This window comes from Anarhichas minor, unplaced genomic scaffold, assembly GCF_050575085.1.
Source record: "Anarhichas minor isolate MPS153535 unplaced genomic scaffold, ASM5057508v1 ptg000033l, whole genome shotgun sequence".
NCBI classification, from domain to species: Eukaryota; Metazoa; Chordata; class Actinopteri; order Perciformes; family Anarhichadidae; genus Anarhichas; species Anarhichas minor.
Genome location: NW_027466479.1, coordinates 15,238,930 through 15,258,944, shown reverse-complemented (window position 1 = coordinate 15,258,944; position 20,015 = coordinate 15,238,930). Strand labels below are relative to the sequence as shown.

Genomic DNA, 20,015 nt, shown 5'->3' with positions numbered 1-20,015 from the left:
CGAGAGTAAATTACGTTACGTCCACCCCTGTTTGCCTAATTTCTGAAGCACTGACTTCACGATCAGTTTATTACCTGTAATTTTAATCAACACATATTTAAATGAGCAAATAACACACACACCAGCATTCCCGCTTATGCATGCATTCATCTGTTTTTGCATAACGGGGCTTGTCATCGAATAATTAGTCCTCGTCGGCCACCGTATGATGACGTGGCTGATGGTGCTGTGCTAAAGCCTATTGGTACGAACTTGCCACAGAGACCCCATCCCCGTTAGCTGTCATCTCTAGCTTATATTCGGTCAGACGTTGTTGTGTTAAACGTTACACAGTTATAAACGGGTAAGCCACCGGACAACTTCACTGGTTCAAGATGAGGCGCGCCGGTTTGGGTAAGAGACAGACGTTGACAGACGAACGTTGACTAACAGCTAGCTTAACGTAAGCTAATGTTGTTAGCATGTGTGAATGAACGTTCGTTGTTGTGAACGGATAAAATAGATAACAAACGGATAAAATGGCTAACTAAATGGTGTGTTAATGATCGTTCTCGTTTCGTTAGGCGAAGGAGGCCCTGGGAATTATGTGGCGAGTGGATACAGTGTGTATGAAGAGGAGAATGAACATCTACAGGAGGGGCTGAGAGCTAAAGTCACCGCTTTGAAAAGTGTAAGTAACTATTGATGAAATGTAGTTGTTACATGTTTTTATTATTGGTGAATACAAAACATAGATATGGTTGTTTTAAATGTGATGTTGATGTGTTGTTACTTGATATTTACAGCTGTCTATCGACATTGGAACGGAAGTCAAATACCAGAATACAATGCTGGGTGATATGGCAAGTTTTACTTTCTTTTCTTACTGACTATAAATTAACTTAAATATGAGTGGTGGGAAAGCTATTTAAGATTCTTTACTTAAGTAGATGTACTCATATCACTATGTAAAAAAAAAAAAAGTACTTCTTACAAGTAAAAGTCCTGCATTCAAATCATAAGTACAAAAGTATTGGCAAGTATTTATTACGAGTGTTAATTGATTATTGATTAATTAACCTGGAAGCATAATTTTAATGTTACAGCTGGTAGGGTGAGAGATACTTCTACATCCTATGTACTGCTGCGTATTTTAAATTCAATTAATCATATTAGTATACAGTTTGTGTTAAAAATCATCAATATAACTGTCAGACGAACAAAGTGGCATAAAGATAACTTTATATACACAATATAATATTTCCCTCTGAAATGTAGTGTGGAATTATCAAAGTGCCTCACAGTTGTACTTGCATATCGCAGTATGAGTAAACTCATTTAAACCCAGGAACTGCTTGTTACAGTATGTGTGTTTGCTGGCCTGCATGGACTTTAAACTTTTTATCCCACATCCCACAGGACACAGACTTTGACTCAACAGGCGGCCTGCTAGGTGCTACTATCGGCAGAGTGAAGCAGCTGTCCAGAGGCAGTCAGGCCAAGCTGCTGTGCTACATGCTGCTCTTCTGCCTTTTCGTCTTCTTTGTCCTGTACTGGTTCATGAAGCTGAGGTGATAGGCGGGCCCTGTTGGCCTCCTAACTCCCCTTCATCCACAGTTTGTGTCGTGCTGATGAGCCTCAAAACTAGACCCACGTAATGTTGATCAGGAGAGGCAGGGATGTTTTTGTTTTAAGTGTCTCAGCTTTACATGTACCCACATCTCCAAGTATTTCATGAATAAAAACCCCAAAATTGAGTCATGAAAGAACTCCTACTGATGCTGTGAGATGGAACCCCAAAAAGTGAAATGGGTCTAAGATGATTAATGACCATGTGAAGTAGGATTTGTGTACTGTATATGTATATCTGAAGCAGACACGGACAGTACATGTATGTGCTTGATAGCCCAATTTAGCTGGATGAGAAGACGAGACCTAACATTGAACGTGTAACAACTGTAGAAGATATTCCCCACTGCTGGACTAAAAGGATTATCTTACTTTATCGAGATACTATGGTGTCAAAAAGCTTAATGCAGTCGGGGGCACATTATGAGAGATGTGATAAGAGTGATTAATTGGCAAATGTGTTGATACAATGTTGTGTTAAAAGTGATTAAGTTATAGAATGCTACTTGAAGCAAATAATCTAGTGTTTTTGCTTTTAAGAATGAATGGATGTATTACAGCAGTTGGCAGCCATTCAAAAATGAATAACTGTTTATTTTATTTTGGTTGTAAAAATGTTTTTTTATGTAAATAAACACATTTTATGCTCTGAATTAACCAGTATGAGTGTCCTACTTACACATATAGAGAATGCATTACAAACAGTAAAACAACTGGTATTTTATTCTTTTATAAATTTGTCAACAACAAATAAAACAATAAAATCTTTGCTGGATATTTATTTTACACAAGTCATTTTTGCATACATTACTTTTAATTATTCCAAAAAAATAGATTTAGTTTTTAAAATGTTTAAATTAACTCATTACAAATAATACAATTCAACTGTAGGCTGTTAACATTGTGTGCTCTTGAAAAACAAGAACACAGGAGCTTCATAGTTCTGTGTGTGTGTGTGAGCTAATCAGACCACATACAGTACAGTTAAAACAATCAAAGGCAAAATACTAGAACAATCTAACTTCCTCGTATATGTCAAGATTCCTTACATATCAGAACTGCACTTAGGTGACTTGTGTTTAGCAATTCATTGGGAACGATTGGCTCATTATCTGCATGCATCAGTCCGTCTGGTTCAGGGGTTTATGACATCATTTCTTGGGCAGTGTGTCCATGTACTTGCAGATGATTCCCAGCATGACCTCATCGGCCCCTCCACCAATTGACAATAACCTGGAATCTCTGTGGAGAGGAGAAAGTTATTACAACCAGGTGTTTTCTCTGTAACAAGCATCACAATTTCCTTCAAAATTTGAATCACTTGAATAATTGCAGCAATGATTGTTCAACATTGTGTATCGTGAACCCCTTGTTCAGCTGCATTATATGCCCCATCAGTAGGTGTCAGCACAGAGTAAAATAAGAGTCTACAGATTCTGAATCAGTCCAACAGTGCGCAACAGGAGACTGAGACTAATTGCATGTTTCTTCAAGAATTTGTATTACTTGATCACATGCTATGTTCACGTAGAAGCCATCAATCAATGTGATTTAACTTCCTCATGCATCTACCGCAAGCTTCATCAAGCTCCTGCCAACTGGTGGGGTTGCTCTTACCATAGAAATGTTATACCCTCTCAAAAAGCATAGTGGGCTGCCAAATATTCATAGTTGGCTAGCAACGCGCGTTAGTGATGCTATGTCATGGTTTTGCGGACAGACATTTGTTATTTTGGATGAGATAAATAAAAGTGCACAGGGCTGAAAGTAATTGAAAATCATGGAATTTGTTATAAATCACTGTGATGAAGAATATGTTTCAAAACCACATCACTTAACTAAAGACATTCTACTTCAGATACCTTTTCTCTGACCACACTCACCTGTAAAATCGGCTGACCAGCACGTCACTGGTGAAGCCCATTCCTCCCCAATACTGGAGACAGCTGTCGCCCACTTCCCTGGCCAGGCGGCCTGCCTTCAACTTAGCCATGGATGCCAGCTTGGTGACATCATTGCCTTTAATGTACAATGCTGCAGAGAGACAAAACAAAAAAAGGACAGAAGTAGTGTCACAAGCATGGACGATTGAAAAATGTCCAGGTGGATAAAAGAGAGTTAAAAAGAATGTAGCGAGGGACACAAAGACAATAACCAAACGTGGTTCAGTTTCAGAGTCACTGGTGGCTGATCAATGCCTCCATTGTAGGAACCCTCCAGAGGAACATGTGTGAGCTGCATGATTTGTCCTGTTTCAGTCTGTAAAGAAGTTTGTTTGTGTGTCTGTGTTTATCTACCTGCACCAAACAGATTCAAAAGCTTAGTTCCGTTTCTGGGCAAGCGAATTGGACCAGCTAGAATGAATTCATTCAAAGCTGCTTGTCACTGGAGTGGTTACAGACACAACGAGAAAATCACAAGACCTTGAACACACGGCGGCCAGATGCACGCCCACATACTCGTATCATGAACGCTGCAGTGTAAAGCACATGGGATATATTTTGGAGGAGCAGTTGTATGGGCCAGTTTTCAAGTGGCCAAGCCTGTGGGTTTTGAAGTTCTGCCAGTACACACAGAAACAACAGGAGGTTTGGTAGAGCAGACCAGCCATTAATCGTTTGAACCGCCGTCCCGTCCCCCCGACCAAATCCAAGTGTCCTTGAGCAAGACACTTAACTCCCTGACAAAAATATATATTTATGTTCTCTGAGAGGCAAATGAACAAAAATGAACATAATAACAATTAACTAAAATAATTACATGGGGAAACAGAAAAGGCAATGTTAGCGCCCTATAAGAAGGATAGAATTTAACCCCCGAGTGAAAATCATGCAACTCATCCAGGAGATTCTTGTTGTTTTGGCAATCTAGTTGCAAGCAATTTTGATACTAAAGCTAACAACTACTGTTCTGTCTATAGCCGGTCAAACATATTGTTGTTAACTTATCAGTTAATAATAATCAACCACATTATTCTCCAGCCTGAACGTTGTCCTCTATCTGTTAAACCAACCTGCTGCATTGTACATGGACAAATGACCCACTCAAGGCTAGTTTGGCATTCGCATCATTCTTAGAGAGCTAAGTCAACTGTGGCTTTTGTTACTGAGACCTCAGTCCGTTTGGGCGACCGTGGCTTACTGGGAAGAGAGGGTTGTCCGCCAACCGAAAGGTCACCGGTTCGATCCTCGGCTGCACTGTGTCCTGTGTCGAAGTGTCCCTGAGCAAGACACTGAACCCCTAACTGCTCCCCGGGCGCCTGTCATTGGCAGCCCACTGCTCCCTATATATACACAGGGAGCTGTGGGACTAATAAAGGAATGTTTCTTTCTTCTTCTTTATCTATGGTATTACGTGCCACAAGGAAAGCTGCATTGCATTCATTTGGTAAGACTTTCCTAAAATACTGCACACTAAGCATATATTTTCCTGGCCTGGATTTTAAGGGTATTATGGATATGCAATATCTGAATGTGAAATAACTGTAAAAAAGACACAAACATACACATTCACACAGATGTGCTGTGATGATGCTATAACCACAATACTCATTCTGTGAGCCTCCATCCTCTGAGCCAAAAGCGGAAGACGTTAAGAGGGAACAGAGTCATCCAAATGCAGCCAACACTACCAAACATTAATCTTTCACTTTCGTTATGTAATGTCTGTATATAAAGGGATCCCACCTGTGGAGCGGTGGAGAAGGGAGCGGAGCAGCTCGACCTCCGTCTGCAGCTCAGCCAACCTGAAGTGAACCGACTGGTGGTAGAGGACAGGCTGCTTGAAGATCTTCCTCTGCCGCGTGTACTGGATGGTCTCCTGAATGATGTTGTCCATCATGGTCACGACTAGAGGTGTTACGATAGAGAGACAGAGATGTGACCTTACTACTACTACTACTGCATGTCTGTGAGTGCTTGTCATTTGTGTCTCTGATATATGATATGATGCACAGAAGTTTACCAGGCCAGACGCATAAGCTTCAGATTTAGTAACAGAATGTTAAGTCCCACTTCTCCTGAACATTTTCTAATAAATTCTGCCAAAGGAAATATTGATGCATGCTTTCTACTCAAAATCAAAAGCAAACAAGTAATTTACAGAAGATTAATGGCTTGAACTATGTGACCTGAACTCCCTAATTCTTGGTAACTATAACGGAAATGATACCTTAATACAATAAACGGCGCAATTTACGGTTAAGATCAGTAGGAGCCAGACGAGATGTGGTGAAAGACTGTGCTGGGGGTGAAGGATTAAGTGAAAAATTTAAAATAAAATAAAGAAAACTAGGAACGATGATGTCCGATTACTGGATATGCTTGGGGGGGGGGAGGGAGAGATGACGAACTGTAAGAGAGGCTCACTCACCATTGGCCGCTGCCCAGAGCCTCTCTTCCTGGAACTGAAGCATCTGATAGGTGAAGCCCATGCCTTCCTGGCCGATGATGTTCTTGCAGGGCACACGAACGTCATCGAAGAACACTTCAGCCGTGTCTGATGACCACATACCGAGTTTCTCAATCTTGCGGGCGATGTGCACTCCTACAGTGGGAAGAGTAGGGAAAGAGAAATTGACGTCATCATGCATCTTGGCAAAGGCATGCGAATAATAACAGTTCCTATTGATAGAACGGATGCAGACGCACTAAAGAGGGGGCTTTAGGGTGATGTGCTCAAGAAAATCACGTGGGAATGTTGCAGTAAATCATCTGTTTTAGTAGAAGTGAAACACACAGAATGTTAAACTTGAGGGCTGTTTTTAGATTAACTTAAATCCCAGATGATAAATGACAATTACAATGGTGCATTTTCGGCTTAAAGGCCGAAAAAAAAAAAAAAAATCTTCCCACAGATAATTAACAGACCTACCTGGCAGGTTCATGGGCAAACAGATGAGGGATTTGTTCCTGTGTGCGGGCCCGTCACTTGTGTTGGCGAGGAGACATATCCAGTCAGCCTGGGTACCGTTGGTGGTCCACATCTTTCCCCCGTTGATCACATATTCATCCCCTTTCCTCACTGCCTTGGTCAGGATACCTGAATCGATGTGTGGTGTTTAAATGGGTAGAGAGAGAAAGAGAGAAAATAGGGGAGTTAAATGTAAGGATAAAGGGTTCAATGCAAAGTTTGAACAGATGATTAGTCCAAGAAATACAATTTTGGCTAAAGCTGGCGTATTTAAACATAATACAATACTAATCCAGAAAAAGGAGGCAAAAGGTGGTGAAATCTGATGATGGAGAATGTAGGCCTATATGCAGCGTTTCACATTCATCATGCCACCCTTCTCTCCTGAGAGAATATCAGTGCCAGATTGATTGTAAAGCTGCTGCCCAATCATTTCTGCAGCACGAGTTTATTCAAAAATGGTCCTTCTGGAGCTTAAAAGGGAAATGATGTGATAATAAATGAGCAGAAGATGATGAAGGAGAGACGTACTTGAGACATCAGAGCCGGCTCCGACTTCACTAACTCCGAGGCAGGCCACTTTGTCCCCCGTGATGGAGGGAAGGAGGAACTCTTCCTTGAGCTCAGCTGAACCAAACCTGCACACGTATACAAAGAAAGAAAAGCACGTTTGTAAGTATTAATTAGCAGTTAGAAAAGTGACACTAAGGGGAATCCAAGAGCATTTCTTGTTGATTTCCTACAATACTTCGAATACAAATCGAATACAAACATGATTGTCAGGCAAGTGTGTGATAAAAGTTGGGTAAAACTCTATCACTGTACAGCGCAACTGCAGCAAGAAAAAGCAGGAGATCGTTTGGTGTTTTAAAACCACACTGCCGTGTTTGAAGCAATTACAGTTCCAGTGGGACAAAGGAGGGAGTCTTATCCTGAAGCTCCCATGAGATCTTTTCTTTTTTGCTGCTCTCTTAGCACTTAGACCTTGCCGCAATCAAGTGTAGATCCCCTAATTAAGCTCTTGAGACTCCCACTGTCTGTTTCACTGAATTCTATCTTCTGCCACCTGCAGCTGGTTCATAGCAGGTTGTTATCACAGAACAAGCCAAGGCCCTACATGGGTGAGAAAAACAATTACCAAATATATTAATACACATACCCTCTCTAGGGAGGGTAACTCTGATAAAGGGATGGACGACAGGCAGTATTTTTTAGCCTAACTTTAATACGACCACTAAGACAGTAAAACAGGGCCTGGACAATAAAGTATCAGGCCAATATATCAGAGGGCTAATATTCTTGGCTTGTCAGAGTTTTATCTTCATATGTATAAGTTTGCCAACATTAAAGTCAAATATACTTTACACAGAATATGGTAAAAAGTAGGTAAGATGATACTTTTTATGATACTTTTGCAGCAGTAAACGTCAGCTTCAGTTGTTTACTATACGCAACGGAGCAGATGGTGCAGCAGAGCCGGTTATAATCAATCCTCTGCCTCCAGAGGTGATATCCTTGTAGAAATGTGTTCATTTATTTAGCAGTGGACAGGATTACCAGTAGAAACAGTACACATTCGGTGATAGCATTTGTAGCACAATAAAATTGATTCTAACTGCATCACATTAAGTGCAACCAGTGCAACTTACTGCTTGTTAACGAGTGCAGCTGTTAAAATAATCATTGTCCGTATGTAGAGCAATAAAAGTCAGTAAAATATACACAAGCTAGAGATGATTGAAAAAAAGGAGACGGACGGCTCTGCAGAGCTGGACCAAACAATGAAGAATATTTCTGGAACAAAGATGCTTTTGTAAATAGTTTGGACGTTGGGTTTGTTTTTAACAACTCGTACGTCAAACACACTAGAATTATCTGGAGGCTAATTGGGGTGACAATTGTTGCCAGGGGTAGCAATACAGGCAACCTTTTATCACGTCAGAATGAAACCATTCCAGCTCGGTTACAAGTGGCTCTAGTGATGATGTGAAAAGGAACAAAAACACAAAGCAGACATTGTCTCCCTCGTCCCTCGCTAGTTGTTGTCCTTTTTGATAAAAAGGCAGCGGTGGAGGGAGATTAGTGCAGCAAGCAGAATGTAAATGTACAACCAAAGACACGTCTCCAACCCAAACTGAAGATCAAAGCTGCACATTTTTCACAAAAGACAAAATATCAGTAGATTTATCAAATATTGCGCATGCTCCATTATGTACCCCTGAATTTGTGGGATTGTACCTGGCCAGCGCAGGAGTAGCCATGTCAGTCTGTACACCGATGGCCATGGGGACGCCTCCACAGCGAATGTTGCCCAGCTCCTCTGAAACTGCTACGCTGTAGCTGAAGTCAAGACCCAAGCCGCCATACTCTGCACAGGACAAAATAATAATAATACATTTTATTTGTATAGCGCTTTAAAAAAGGTACTCAAAACACACTCTCCTTTGTTTTCTGCTGAACGTTCATTGTACATTGTGTGGATTCTTATTTTCCTTATTTATGACCTTTGAGTCTAGATGTGGACCTTCACTATTCAACTGCAGGAGGAAGCAACAATGGCGTACCAATGAAACCATTGCCGTGCACCCAACCAACCCCGTCTCTCTTCCATCTTCCCTGTCGTCTCTGTGATAGAATCCCTGCCTAATATTCTGAACACACTGGTGTTCACGTATATATAATATTGTGAACTGATCCGTTGGCACCAGAGCAAGAGCTCAATTAATTACAGGATGTATTCATTAATTGTGCCATCTGTGATAATTATGTGTAAAAAGTACTGCCGGTAGTTCTGCAGTGCGATGCAGATACGGGTCACTGGCATCTCAGCGTCATCTCATCTGTTCTGCTCAGCATATCAAACTTGATGTTCATCTTTTGAACAACCCATTTAGATGTCTATTTCTTTCATTCTGGCAGTGGAGGTATTTTCCAAGACCTTAGGTCCTTAATGGAGCTGAACGGTGCGTCATAAACCATGTTTAAATGACCAGCTATCCTCATAAAGAGTCATCTCTTTTTCTTTCCTTTCATCATCAGTCGCACCGTCTATTATGAAATGAATGGGCTTTTCTTTTACAATAATATACTTAAAGCTAAAGGCAATTTTCTTTCCACTACTCATGGAATGAGCTGGCTAATGTGCTCACTTTTATACTGCGTTCCTATTGAAGTTGTTTGTGTTGAACAAAGACACATTCAGATCCTTTCAAAAATAAATCAATATGAAAAGTGTTTTTTATACAAAAAATTGGGGCATCATCATCCCATGCATGGTCTAACAAACGTAACATGACAGTTATTCGTTTAGGGCTAATCTCTTAATTCTAATGTCCTGTCAGCCGACAGCAACAAGACTGAGCTTTTGTGAAATGGTCGGTGCTCAGTTTCCCCGTGACTAAAAACAGTGCGCCAGCCGCTGGGTGTTGGATACTAGCACTGACGGACAATGAATAATTATTAGCGAATTTACCACATGGAGGCTTACAACTCGAGCAAAGTGGTTTAATATCACCCGTCAGACTAGTTATCAAATAATGGAAAGCACAGTCTGGCAGACCGTCAGAGAGAGAGAGAGAGAGAGACGGGGAGAAAAAGGAAAGAGAGCAAAGTAAAATGGGGACAGAGAAAAAGGGGAGAGATAGAGGGACAAGCAAACAGGGGAGTGGGAAAGCCAAAAATAAGAGGAAACAGGTGCAGCTGTGCAGCGATAAGTCTCTGGAAACCCCGCGGTGGATGATGTGGACCAAGGGAAGCACCGAGGTTTATCCCACTTTAAGCTAAACAGCAGGCCGTCTGGTTGAACAAGCAAGCAGAAGGAAAACAAACACAATTCTGTCAAAAATGTCAATTCTATACACATGTTTCTTCTGAACACCAGATGGTCCTCAGCGTAGGTTCTCATCAGGTGGAGCTCCGTATGAAGCACATGTTGAAGGACGGAGCTTGAGAGGATTTAAAGGTGCAGCACCAGCAGACACTGGCAATCGAAGAAAGTACGCTTTTCTATTCCGTGTGCTCAGCGACACGAGTGCCCTGATGATTAAAAAACACTTCAACCTGGAGGGTGACAACATGGGAAAGAGGGCCGTCATAATCTTGGATCCGTGACAGTTGTGTAACAATTGTACTATTTCTCAACCCCTGAATGCACGCATTACCATTACAGTGTGATGTACTCTAAAAATCAGAGAAGTGGCTGTGCTAGTAATGTTTCTCAAGAGACAGCACAAGCCATTGTAATGCATGCATCATAGTATTACTAAAGTACAAATTGTGAGGAAGGAAACTGAACAACCTGGACACAAATACGTTCAGTTGAATAGAAAACTGTGGAGGCTGCCAGGTTCTATCTATCAGGCAGGAGACAAGAGGCCATTGCCATGGTGTGAACTGCGGATACCTCTCTCTCAGAGTGGAGGAAAACAGGCAGAGAGCCAAGGGTCATCCCTGTCTTCTCCCTCAACGAGGCTGCCTTAGGAAAACTTCCGGTTCCCGTGTTTTGAAGGTAGTAATGCCTTTCCTTGTGCGTGGAGAGAGAGTGGAAAATAAGTGTAGTGTTCTTGTCAGCGGATTAAATAAAAAGGAACATGCTGAGCTCCAAAAGATGTCAACAGGAGCGTCAACTTTGTTGCCTTGCATAACTCCATTAAGTGCACTCTCCCCGTACTCACTTTTCCCTGATTGTCCTCGATGCCTACGGAGGAGCACACTTAGTCATTAAAGGCTTAGAAACATCACCGAAATCAGGTAAAGATGGGCGATAACGTGCAACCGGTCCTCTGCCAGATTCAGAGCAGGGGCGTTGTCTTCCTAACCCCCAAGTCCTGACAGTAGATTTGTTTTACACTATGATGTGTAAAACGTGGCTCTTTTAATGTTTACTGAGAAATCAAAATAAACAAGTAATTTAGTCTTGAATGGAGCATTTTAGAGTTTTATGTGCCATAAAACGATGAATATTCTGAATTCTTTCCCAATTCTAACTATAAAGTGAGATAACGTCACTTATTCCCCGTGCAGTTTACCCGTTCCCTCGCAACAAGACAGAATAATGTTTGAGTCACGGCTGGTGTGATCACATCGCAAGATGCTCTTACGTTTATTCTGAACAGATTATGAAATCTCACAACAGTTGCAGATTTTTTTTAGCGTTTTGTAATGCATTTGAGTTCTTCTCCCATTCCACCGGATGAATCATTTCTATTGCACAGACTCCTGAATCCCCATTCCTGTAACCCAGCCTCTGAATCAATTAACCCAGAGCAGAGTTCTTAGAGAGTCTTCTTCACTAGTCAGCACTGCAGCAAAGCCACGTCTAGTTGAAGACATAGAATACCATGGCAGCTTTGGTTATTCCTCATATTCTTACAAATATTAAGACGAACGCAGAAAGAATTATCAGAGGGAGCCAGATTCCAGTGTAGCAACTGAGCGTCCATCTTTTTTAATACAGCATAACGTTCGTTCATCAGCTTTTACTGCCTAAAGAAATCCTTCTTTTAGAAGAGTTTTAAAGACTAGACCCAATAAGATATACTGCACTGCAATGTCAGCTCAATTTAAATTGCATGCTGAAACATGTCAACCCTGACAGTTGTTTCTATATACTTAACCCAGGTAATCTACCACCTGATAATACAATGTGTCTCCACACAGTCCTCCGCTGCTCCTCCTCCTCTCTAATCCTGCCAACTAATGCTTCAGCCTTGTGTACTCAGCACATTTTAATTCCCTCGCCCTCCCTCTTCTTTGACCTACAGACCTGTAGTGCAGTCCTCCTCGCAGAGCTCCGCGTTCAACACTATTTGTTGATAGATTTGTTTTTCCAGCATAACAGTGATAATATCACGGCAAGTCCAAGATGAGCAGCGGTGAATTATTTGAGAAATGAATATAGTATAACTGCGATTGTCAAACACTTCCCACAAATCTCTTTATATATTCAGAATGAATCAGACATCACAACCACTCTGTGGTCCTGTACTGTACAGCACTCATCCCGCTCCCTCCTTCATCCCAGCAGTGACACAGCTGGGTACACATCTGGAAATAAGATAAAGTGTAGCAGGCAGCTGTTGTGGGATGATGCTGTGACACCAGCAGCCATCATCACAGTGGGAACTTTGCTAAACCAACTGTAATGTATGGCCGTCAAACAGAGAGAGAATATGAATCCAGCTGTGAAAAAGAAATGCCGAATGCTCCTTGAAGCGGAGATGGTCAGGCAGGGACGCATTTTGATCCACCAATCCCTTCAGGAGCATTATAACCACAACCTGTGATTCTGAGTAACGTGTTATTCACGTCGGTTCTAGGATTGAAAAATGGTTTCCTTAAAAGCAAAATTCACAGATGTATCATGGGAGTCTTTTTGCAAAGGCAACAGAGACGGCGTGTCTCAAAAACACATATCATGAAGACAGGTGATTCATTTGTCATATTTGAATGGATTAACTAAAACTACTGAAATGCCTAAAAATACAAATGGACTAAAGTCTGTGCCTTAAAACACTTCCAGAGCCATTTCATGTCACGTGGATGCCCATTCTGCAAACACAAGCCACACATCTTTGTTTTTTTTTTATTAGTTTTATACTCTTGACTTGTCCATTCATGGCATCCAGGTTAATGTATAAAAAGAAAGCAGGTAAAATGTTAAAAGCAGGGCAAATACTCAAAAATGTAAAGTGAATGTTGTCAGCGAGACACAATCGGGCAAAATGAGTTTCCAACCTTACGAAAGGTGCTCTGAGTTTGGCACTTTGACATGAAGGTTATTATCATTTCCCAGCAGGCTTATTATCTCCTTAAATCCTTTCATTGAAAACAAACATCCTTCAAAATAAAACGGCGTCTGGGTCTCTAAATCAAACAGACCTTTTCCCTAATCGCTCTGCTCCAGATAATGCACAAAAAACGAATAGAGTAGTTAAACCTTCGTAAGTTTTTAGAAACCTGTCATTCGTCTCCGATTTAAAAACCACAAAGAAAATCACTTACATTTAGGAAATCCTAAATTCCCTTTCAGGGTCTCAGGAGCTGGAACCTGTCCAGCATTCACTGTTAGTCAATTATAGACAAGATACAGGTGGACAAACACCAACTTTCATTATGAGTAACTTCATGTTAAACTCCACAACAACAGGAGTAGTGAACTCCGCACCCAAACGTGTGTTTATGAAAATAAATGCGCTGCTTTTTAACACTCTTACCAACTGGTTTGTTGACTCCTAGAAAGCCGGCACTTCCCAAGATCTTGAAGACTTTATGGGCTGGAAACGTCCCTTCTGCTTCCCACTGGTCCACGTGGGGGTTGATCTCCTGGTCGATGATCTAGAGCACAAACAGAACAGGAGAGAGATACGATATGTTAATGTGTGAATTTTAAGCACATATTACATTTTTTTTTTTACCTTATTATGATTCCAACAACAATTGAGAGCCCTGCTTTTCTATTTCCTGTCTCATAACGGACACTAAGGAGATATACATTATGAGTGAACACACACAAGGACTTTTTTTACGGGTTTTCTGCTTTGCAGAGCAAGTCTCTACTTAAGTCTATGTAATCTACCTCTAGCAGACAAGGTATTATATATCAATGAATAGAGAGCAGGCTGGAGATATGTAATACGTGGTGAATCTACAGTGATGCAAATACAATGACAGCATGCATGGCATGCTAGTTCCTACAGTTACATGTTATCAGTCCCCTGCTGATAACCAAGGCTTGGCTAGTGACATACAATACGACAAGCTGAGGCTCATAAAACAATGGCACAGGTTTGGCCTCAATCCCATTCTGTGACATTTGGGAGCAGAAAAAAACGGGAGACACTTACAGAATTTAGTGACAATATTTTTAACACAAAACGGTAAAGTTGCCCAATAAAACATTAGTGTTTTGGGATACGTTTTTTTTTTTTTTTTAAAGGGATGACACAGAGACTTTTACACTCGAGCTGTTTGTCAGCTGATATTCACCAAGTTTGCATCCAATCATTTGAAAGCCAATATTCTAATGACTCAGAGTTTCCTCCACCGTTTTATTCTTGGCAGAGCAGAAAAACCTCTAAAGTAATATTTAGTACAGCATGCGAATATAAAGCTCGGTACTGAAACCCATAATAAAGACATTCCTTCTTGGTTAGCAGCCACTCCATCTATTCAGCCACAAAGCCTGAGACACAACTGGCTGACAATGAAGGATGGCTTTGTATTTGATTTAAGATTAGGACAAAAAAAAAAAATAGAGAAGAATTGAGGTTAACGAATAATTTTCACTATATAGGAGGTGGATGTTGTTAACGTCACATGTCTCTAAACGTACCAGCTGCCTGCTCATTTCTATCAGAACTAAATATGATAATGAATTCATAAAAGAGGAACAGAGTCTATTCATCCTGTCGCAGAAGTACGAGTGTCTCTCGTCACCACATTCAAGCAGCATTGTGCTTTAACAGTTCATGAGTCATGGCCAAAATGTGTGCAGTGAAGTTGAACGTTGGCGCCGTGATTCATGTCGAGCACCTGGAAGTGGTCCACAGCTGGAGAAGCACTTATCAATCTGTTGGGACGCCCCTGCGTGCACATTTTGTAGGAACTTGCAGAGAATAGGCTGCAGATATATATAGTGTGGCATATTTGGTTGACAATTCGTTTAACAATTCTGCCCCAAACAGAAGGCTTTCTAAACAGGAAGTGTGAGTGCACGTGATGCAAACAACAGTTTTGTGCTGGTATTAAGTGCTGTGCCTGCCATTTAAATCAAATAAAACCTATAAGCTGTGAATGTGTTTCTTGCTGAATGCTTTTCAGTTCAAATTAAAATGTTCAACTATTGGATTTGCACTACTTAGCAAAAACATTACAAACATCTACAAAAGCTTCGCTATTGGTGTTATTCACTTTAATGCATACACATCTTCAATGGGCCATGGTTTTAACAGAGCCATGACAATGCGCTCCACAATGTGTTTCTCTGCTCAGTACGATAAGCTCCAAATAGTGAGTAAAGCCGAAGAAAAGGGGGATCTCATGGGGCATAAAGAGGAAACATCAAATTCAAGTCTCGTCCGTTGATACGTAATGTTACGCTAAATGAGCCATCAACGCTATTTGACTATTAGTCCTGTGTGTTTCACCATTCAAACTGTAACAACAAAGTACTGAAGAAGAATCCACAGGTTATTTTTTTCCAGGATTGCAAAAGTGATGCACACTCATCATTTTCCCTTCCAACACACACAAACACCAAACCAGCCAACCACGCGACAAGCCAAGAAAAACGCATCGGCTGAGGAACATCTGAACACGAGGCAGACAGAAAACACGGAAATCATGTTTTTGCTGCTCAAAACAGAAAACAGACACTACGTCCAACATGCTTGGGCCTGAATCTGTTAAAAATCAGGTTTGCTTACATAACGGCCAACACAAGAGCAAGCGGTAAAAAAGCAGGTTCGGGTCCCCTTTAACCTGCAATAAACTCGTCCATGTTCAAGGTTCAGAGGAGGGAAAGGGAGGGATGACGAGCTGCGGGAAAGGGAAATAAAACGTTCGTTGGGGAGTGATCCTTCATCTCTATTGTGGACTATTTGTGTTGCATACCAGAACAATTTCACATCCCTGAACCGCCCAGTAGTGGAACGGGGTCAAGAACATCGCACTATCAGGTCTTGCAAAATGTCCAGTCTGGGAGTGTTTTCCCCTGGCGCACCACATACAGACTGGGTTTCTAGGTCCAACCAAAAAACGGTTGTGTTAACGTGGGTTTATTTTTCATATATTTATAGAATACAAAGTATTTAATATACTCCATATACTTGGATTCAGACGTTTACTCGCTATACGATATTATCAAGACATTTTGTCAATTAGATGACGAATTCTTACATATATTTTCATGTCATTAATTCGCTAGATTAGCAACAGACGTTGCCAACTGATTATGTTTTGTATAAACTGCTTCAAAAGTTGAATATGAGAAAATCGCTGACTCCTCCACAGACAGTCAGTCTAGGATACATCACAATGTGTAAGTGAAGAAGAAACTATACTCCTAATGGACTCAAACGTGTGTCAAATCAAAGCGTTATAAAGTGTCTACAGTTTCAGAGTTTTGTAGCAGAGATGAAAAGCTTCTTCAGCCTCTCGCTCACAGAAACACTAATCATGACAACAGCCGGAAAGGCCAAAACGTTGAACCACCATAAAGCACCGGGGGATCCCAGTCTGGAACCATGGGAGGCTGCACACGAAGAGTCTCTTCCCAGAAATGTTGAGGAAATGCATTTTGGCTCCTTGTCCTCATTAATGGCAGAAGCTGACCACACACACACACACACACACACACACACACACACACACACACACACACACACACACACACACACACACAATCACTACCAGAAAATATAAACATTGGCACAATGAATGTCTGACCTTGGACAGTCACTAAAGGATTTCCTATAACCCCCATTTGTGTCCCATCTATAGACACACATCACCCGACAGTGAAGTCCTTTAATAAACCACGCTGCCTCAAGTTCCCTTTCCTGCACTGCCAACATATTGTTCTGCATTTCCTTTTCACATTTTCACCCTTCCCATTATTCCCAGTGCTAGTTTATTTCCAACCTCCTTGCATCCTTTTGAAGGTTTAGTCACACAACAAGCTTCCCCCCCATTTACCGCAACACATCTTTGACTGCTGCCTTAAATTAGCCGCTTGTTAGCTTTGCAGTCTCTGTCTCCAAAATCTAGTTGAGTCATATGTACCCTAAATGAGTCACGCTGATTACAAATACCTGCTTTGAATTTTTTTCCGACTATAGTTAGCAGCTGTTGATATTTAGCTTTCAAAGTGTACTGTACAAAAGAAAGTGGGAATCACTTTTTCCCGTATTACACTATCTGTTTTCCTATACTGCGTATTTTTGAATCTGCCAAACTCAACAAGAAGAGGAAGAACACCAGTTCCCAAATGTACAATATCTGTGTTTTCAAGATAAGGCAGATGAAATATATGATTCAGTGCCAAAAATGTGTTTGATACGAACAAACAATATATCTGCTTTGGCTGAACGACATTGGCTAACATCACTGGTGTGATAGGCAGTTCAGCAAACCCCTCTGGCATCAGAGACGTTTCCACACATGAGTTCTGTGTACTGACCTGACCTACAAAAGGGTTAAATATGAAGCTGACTGTAAATGTAGGAGTGCAGGGAGCCTACACAGTCAACACTAATAAGCTAATACCATTTAGCTAACATTAGTCTCCGAGGCACATCTAACATGTGCCATCTAAACATCATACTTTATCTAAAGCGCAGCTGTTAAATGTGTTCTTGTTGCAGTATTGATTTGTGCCGGGACCCCTCTCTCCATTTCTTTCATTCTGCTCGCTCACATTTCAAACACAGTTGCTCGGATTAACCACACATTGTGTGCATCCATGGCCGGCAAGTCACACAATAATTCCTGGCACGTACGTATGAATCTGAACTGACAACCAGTGATGTGGGCGATCTCAGTGCAAGAGCAGAGATGCGGCACAAGGTTGGCAAAAGGAGGGCTGACATTGATGAAGTGGTGCGTACGAGTGCACGAGATGGGTCATGAGAACACACAACTGTGCAGACTGTGTTCGGTACCATAAACCAGCGTAGCCTCAGGGGGGCGATCACACCGTCGCTATCAACCGGTTTATGTTTTTCCCTCCTCCTCGTTCAACAGCAGAGCAACAGCAAGAGCTCAATGTTTGCATTGCATCTCATGAATGTTGATGCATAAACATGAGCCTGCTGATCAGTGGTACTTTACGGTGAATCACGACGACTACCGAGAGGAAGAACACTCGTTCCCTCTTGATTCTTCCATAAATGCAGTCCTAACAGTGCCGGAGTATCTAGTGTGCAGTCAGACTGATTGATTCCAAAATCATCACGACAATCAGTGGCATCCACCACCCTGGATAGGTTTTTAAATGTATTTATTAATTTACTTGTGTTTTCTTGTGGCATTATGCATTAGGGCGGATAATGAGAATATATGGAGTAATTGTACGAGAGCTGTCACTGGCTTTATTTCCACACATTGCAAATCTTTATGTGCAGGTGGTGAAGATGAAGGTGAGGTGACTGGAGAAGGTGTGTGACAGTCACCGCCATGTGAGCGCCGATACTCTCATCAGGTGGCTGTTTCAGTGAGTTTGTGTACAGTATGCTGAATCTGTCACTATGGAATAAACCATAAATAAATCAATAAAGTCGGGTGCATTGCAGCGATTTTACTCACAGACTCACGCCTCTCACATTGTACTTCTACAGTCTGGCTTCAATTCACCACCTCACCATCTGCGTCGCCTATTCCCCGTGTCTCCAAAATGTTGGTAGGCATGGGTCAGAGTTTGTGTACTTGACATTCTCCCGTCAAGTTTGTTTTGATAGATCACAACGTTTTGTGCGTACGCAACGCATATTAATGAGGCCCCAGGTCATGTCTGTGCATCAACATTCATGAGGTGCTTTGCATCGACCATGCGTGGTTGGATGTGGGCGTGTAGAGGGCGGGACGTGACCAGCTGCGCATTTACAGGTTGATTTAGGATTTATAAAATAGCTCACTGGAAGGCTTATGCAAGGTTTTAAAAATGTGAATATGTTTTGACGTACGTGCATTTCCTCCTTTGAACGTACGCACACATGTAGTATGTATGTTATTACGCACTGTTATATAAACAAGACCAACGCTACATAACAACTTAGTGACCTGTCACCCACTTCCATTATACTGCTCCTCCGCTGCTTCTTACAGGTGCATTGAGTAGAATAACACTGCTGCGTTCAAGCAACACACATATACATTTAAATATCCACCTGTCACAAGCTAACAAAAAGCTAAATCTAGCTTTGTTTTTCAAGTTTGCTACGATGTTAACGATACAGATGTCAGCGTTACCTTTCTGAGGGACTCCTTTAATGCAAAGTGCTCTTGTGTGTAGATTAAATGGTCCCCCACCGTCTCTGGGGCACTGGGCGGTACGGGTTTAGATGACACGTTATCAGACAACGACCGGACACCAACACATGAGGTGAATTTGTAGAAATTACGACTAATAACCAGCTGGTTTAAACGCAGAGCTCCTCCGGGCAGCGCCATCTTTGTTGACAACTGTTTGTGTGCGCATGCGCGTCTTGTGAACTTTTGTTTTCTCCTGGCATGTAACATTAGCTCCAGTGGGAAATTAAATATTGGTAGTGTTTGACTTTCTGTTGGCTTGTATGTTTTTGGGGAAATACCGCTGAACAAATAGAAAATAGGTAACCTATTAGTTGTAAGAAAATAAAGCTTCCACCACTTACAGTATTAAAGCGGTTCACAACGTAGAGGCCAGGGCCCTTCAAGGGGTCACGAGATAAATCTGTGGGCTTGCAGAACAGGAGAGAAGGAAAAAAACAATACTTCCTCTACTTCCTCTTTTCTTTTCT

At 41.5% G+C, this 20,015-nt stretch overlaps 2 protein-coding genes across 2 annotated transcripts; one reads left to right on the top strand and one right to left on the bottom strand.

Annotated features, from left to right (window-relative positions):
• The first annotated feature begins 204 nt into the window (after positions 1-204).
• bet1 (Bet1 golgi vesicular membrane trafficking protein) lies at positions 205-2,261 on the top strand. The gene is made up of 4 exons (XM_076105806.1): positions 205-393; positions 564-670; positions 786-842; positions 1,399-2,261. Exons 1-4 carry the CDS (start codon positions 375-377, stop codon positions 1,552-1,554), a joined length of 339 nt encoding a protein of 112 aa, XP_075961921.1. The 5' UTR covers positions 205-374; the 3' UTR covers positions 1,555-2,261.
• Positions 2,262-2,369: 108 nt separating this feature from the next.
• On the bottom strand, positions 2,370-19,698 carry LOC142965084 (putative acyl-CoA dehydrogenase 6). The gene is made up of 9 exons (XM_076105805.1): positions 19,486-19,698; positions 13,734-13,854; positions 8,758-8,887; positions 7,051-7,157; positions 6,481-6,648; positions 5,980-6,153; positions 5,295-5,456; positions 3,492-3,642; positions 2,370-2,850 (listed from the first exon to the last, which is right to left on the bottom strand). Exons 1-9 carry the CDS (start codon positions 19,684-19,686, stop codon positions 2,760-2,762), a joined length of 1,305 nt encoding a protein of 434 aa, XP_075961920.1. The 5' UTR covers positions 19,687-19,698; the 3' UTR covers positions 2,370-2,759.
• Positions 19,699-20,015: the final 317 nt, after the last annotated feature.

Bases quoted from the DNA above. Each gene is read 5' to 3' on its own strand.
- bet1 (XM_076105806.1), top strand. The intron at 671-785 runs GTAAGTAACTAT...TGATATTTACAG, and splicing joins AAGTCACCGCTTTGAAAAGT to CTGTCTATCGACATTGGAAC. The intron at 843-1,398 runs GCAAGTTTTACT...CACATCCCACAG, and splicing joins ATACAATGCTGGGTGATATG to GACACAGACTTTGACTCAAC.
- LOC142965084 (XM_076105805.1), bottom strand. From the start codon at position 19,686: ATGGCGCTGCCCGGAGGAGCTCTGCGTTTAAACCAGCTGGTTATTAGT. The intron at 8,888-13,733 runs GTAAGAGTGTTA...TGTCCTGTGCAG, and splicing joins AGGAGTCAACAAACCAGTTG to AGTATGGCGGCTTGGGTCTT. The intron at 5,457-5,979 runs GTGAGTGAGCCT...TAACACCTCTAG, and splicing joins GCTCTGGGCAGCGGCCAATG to TCGTGACCATGATGGACAAC.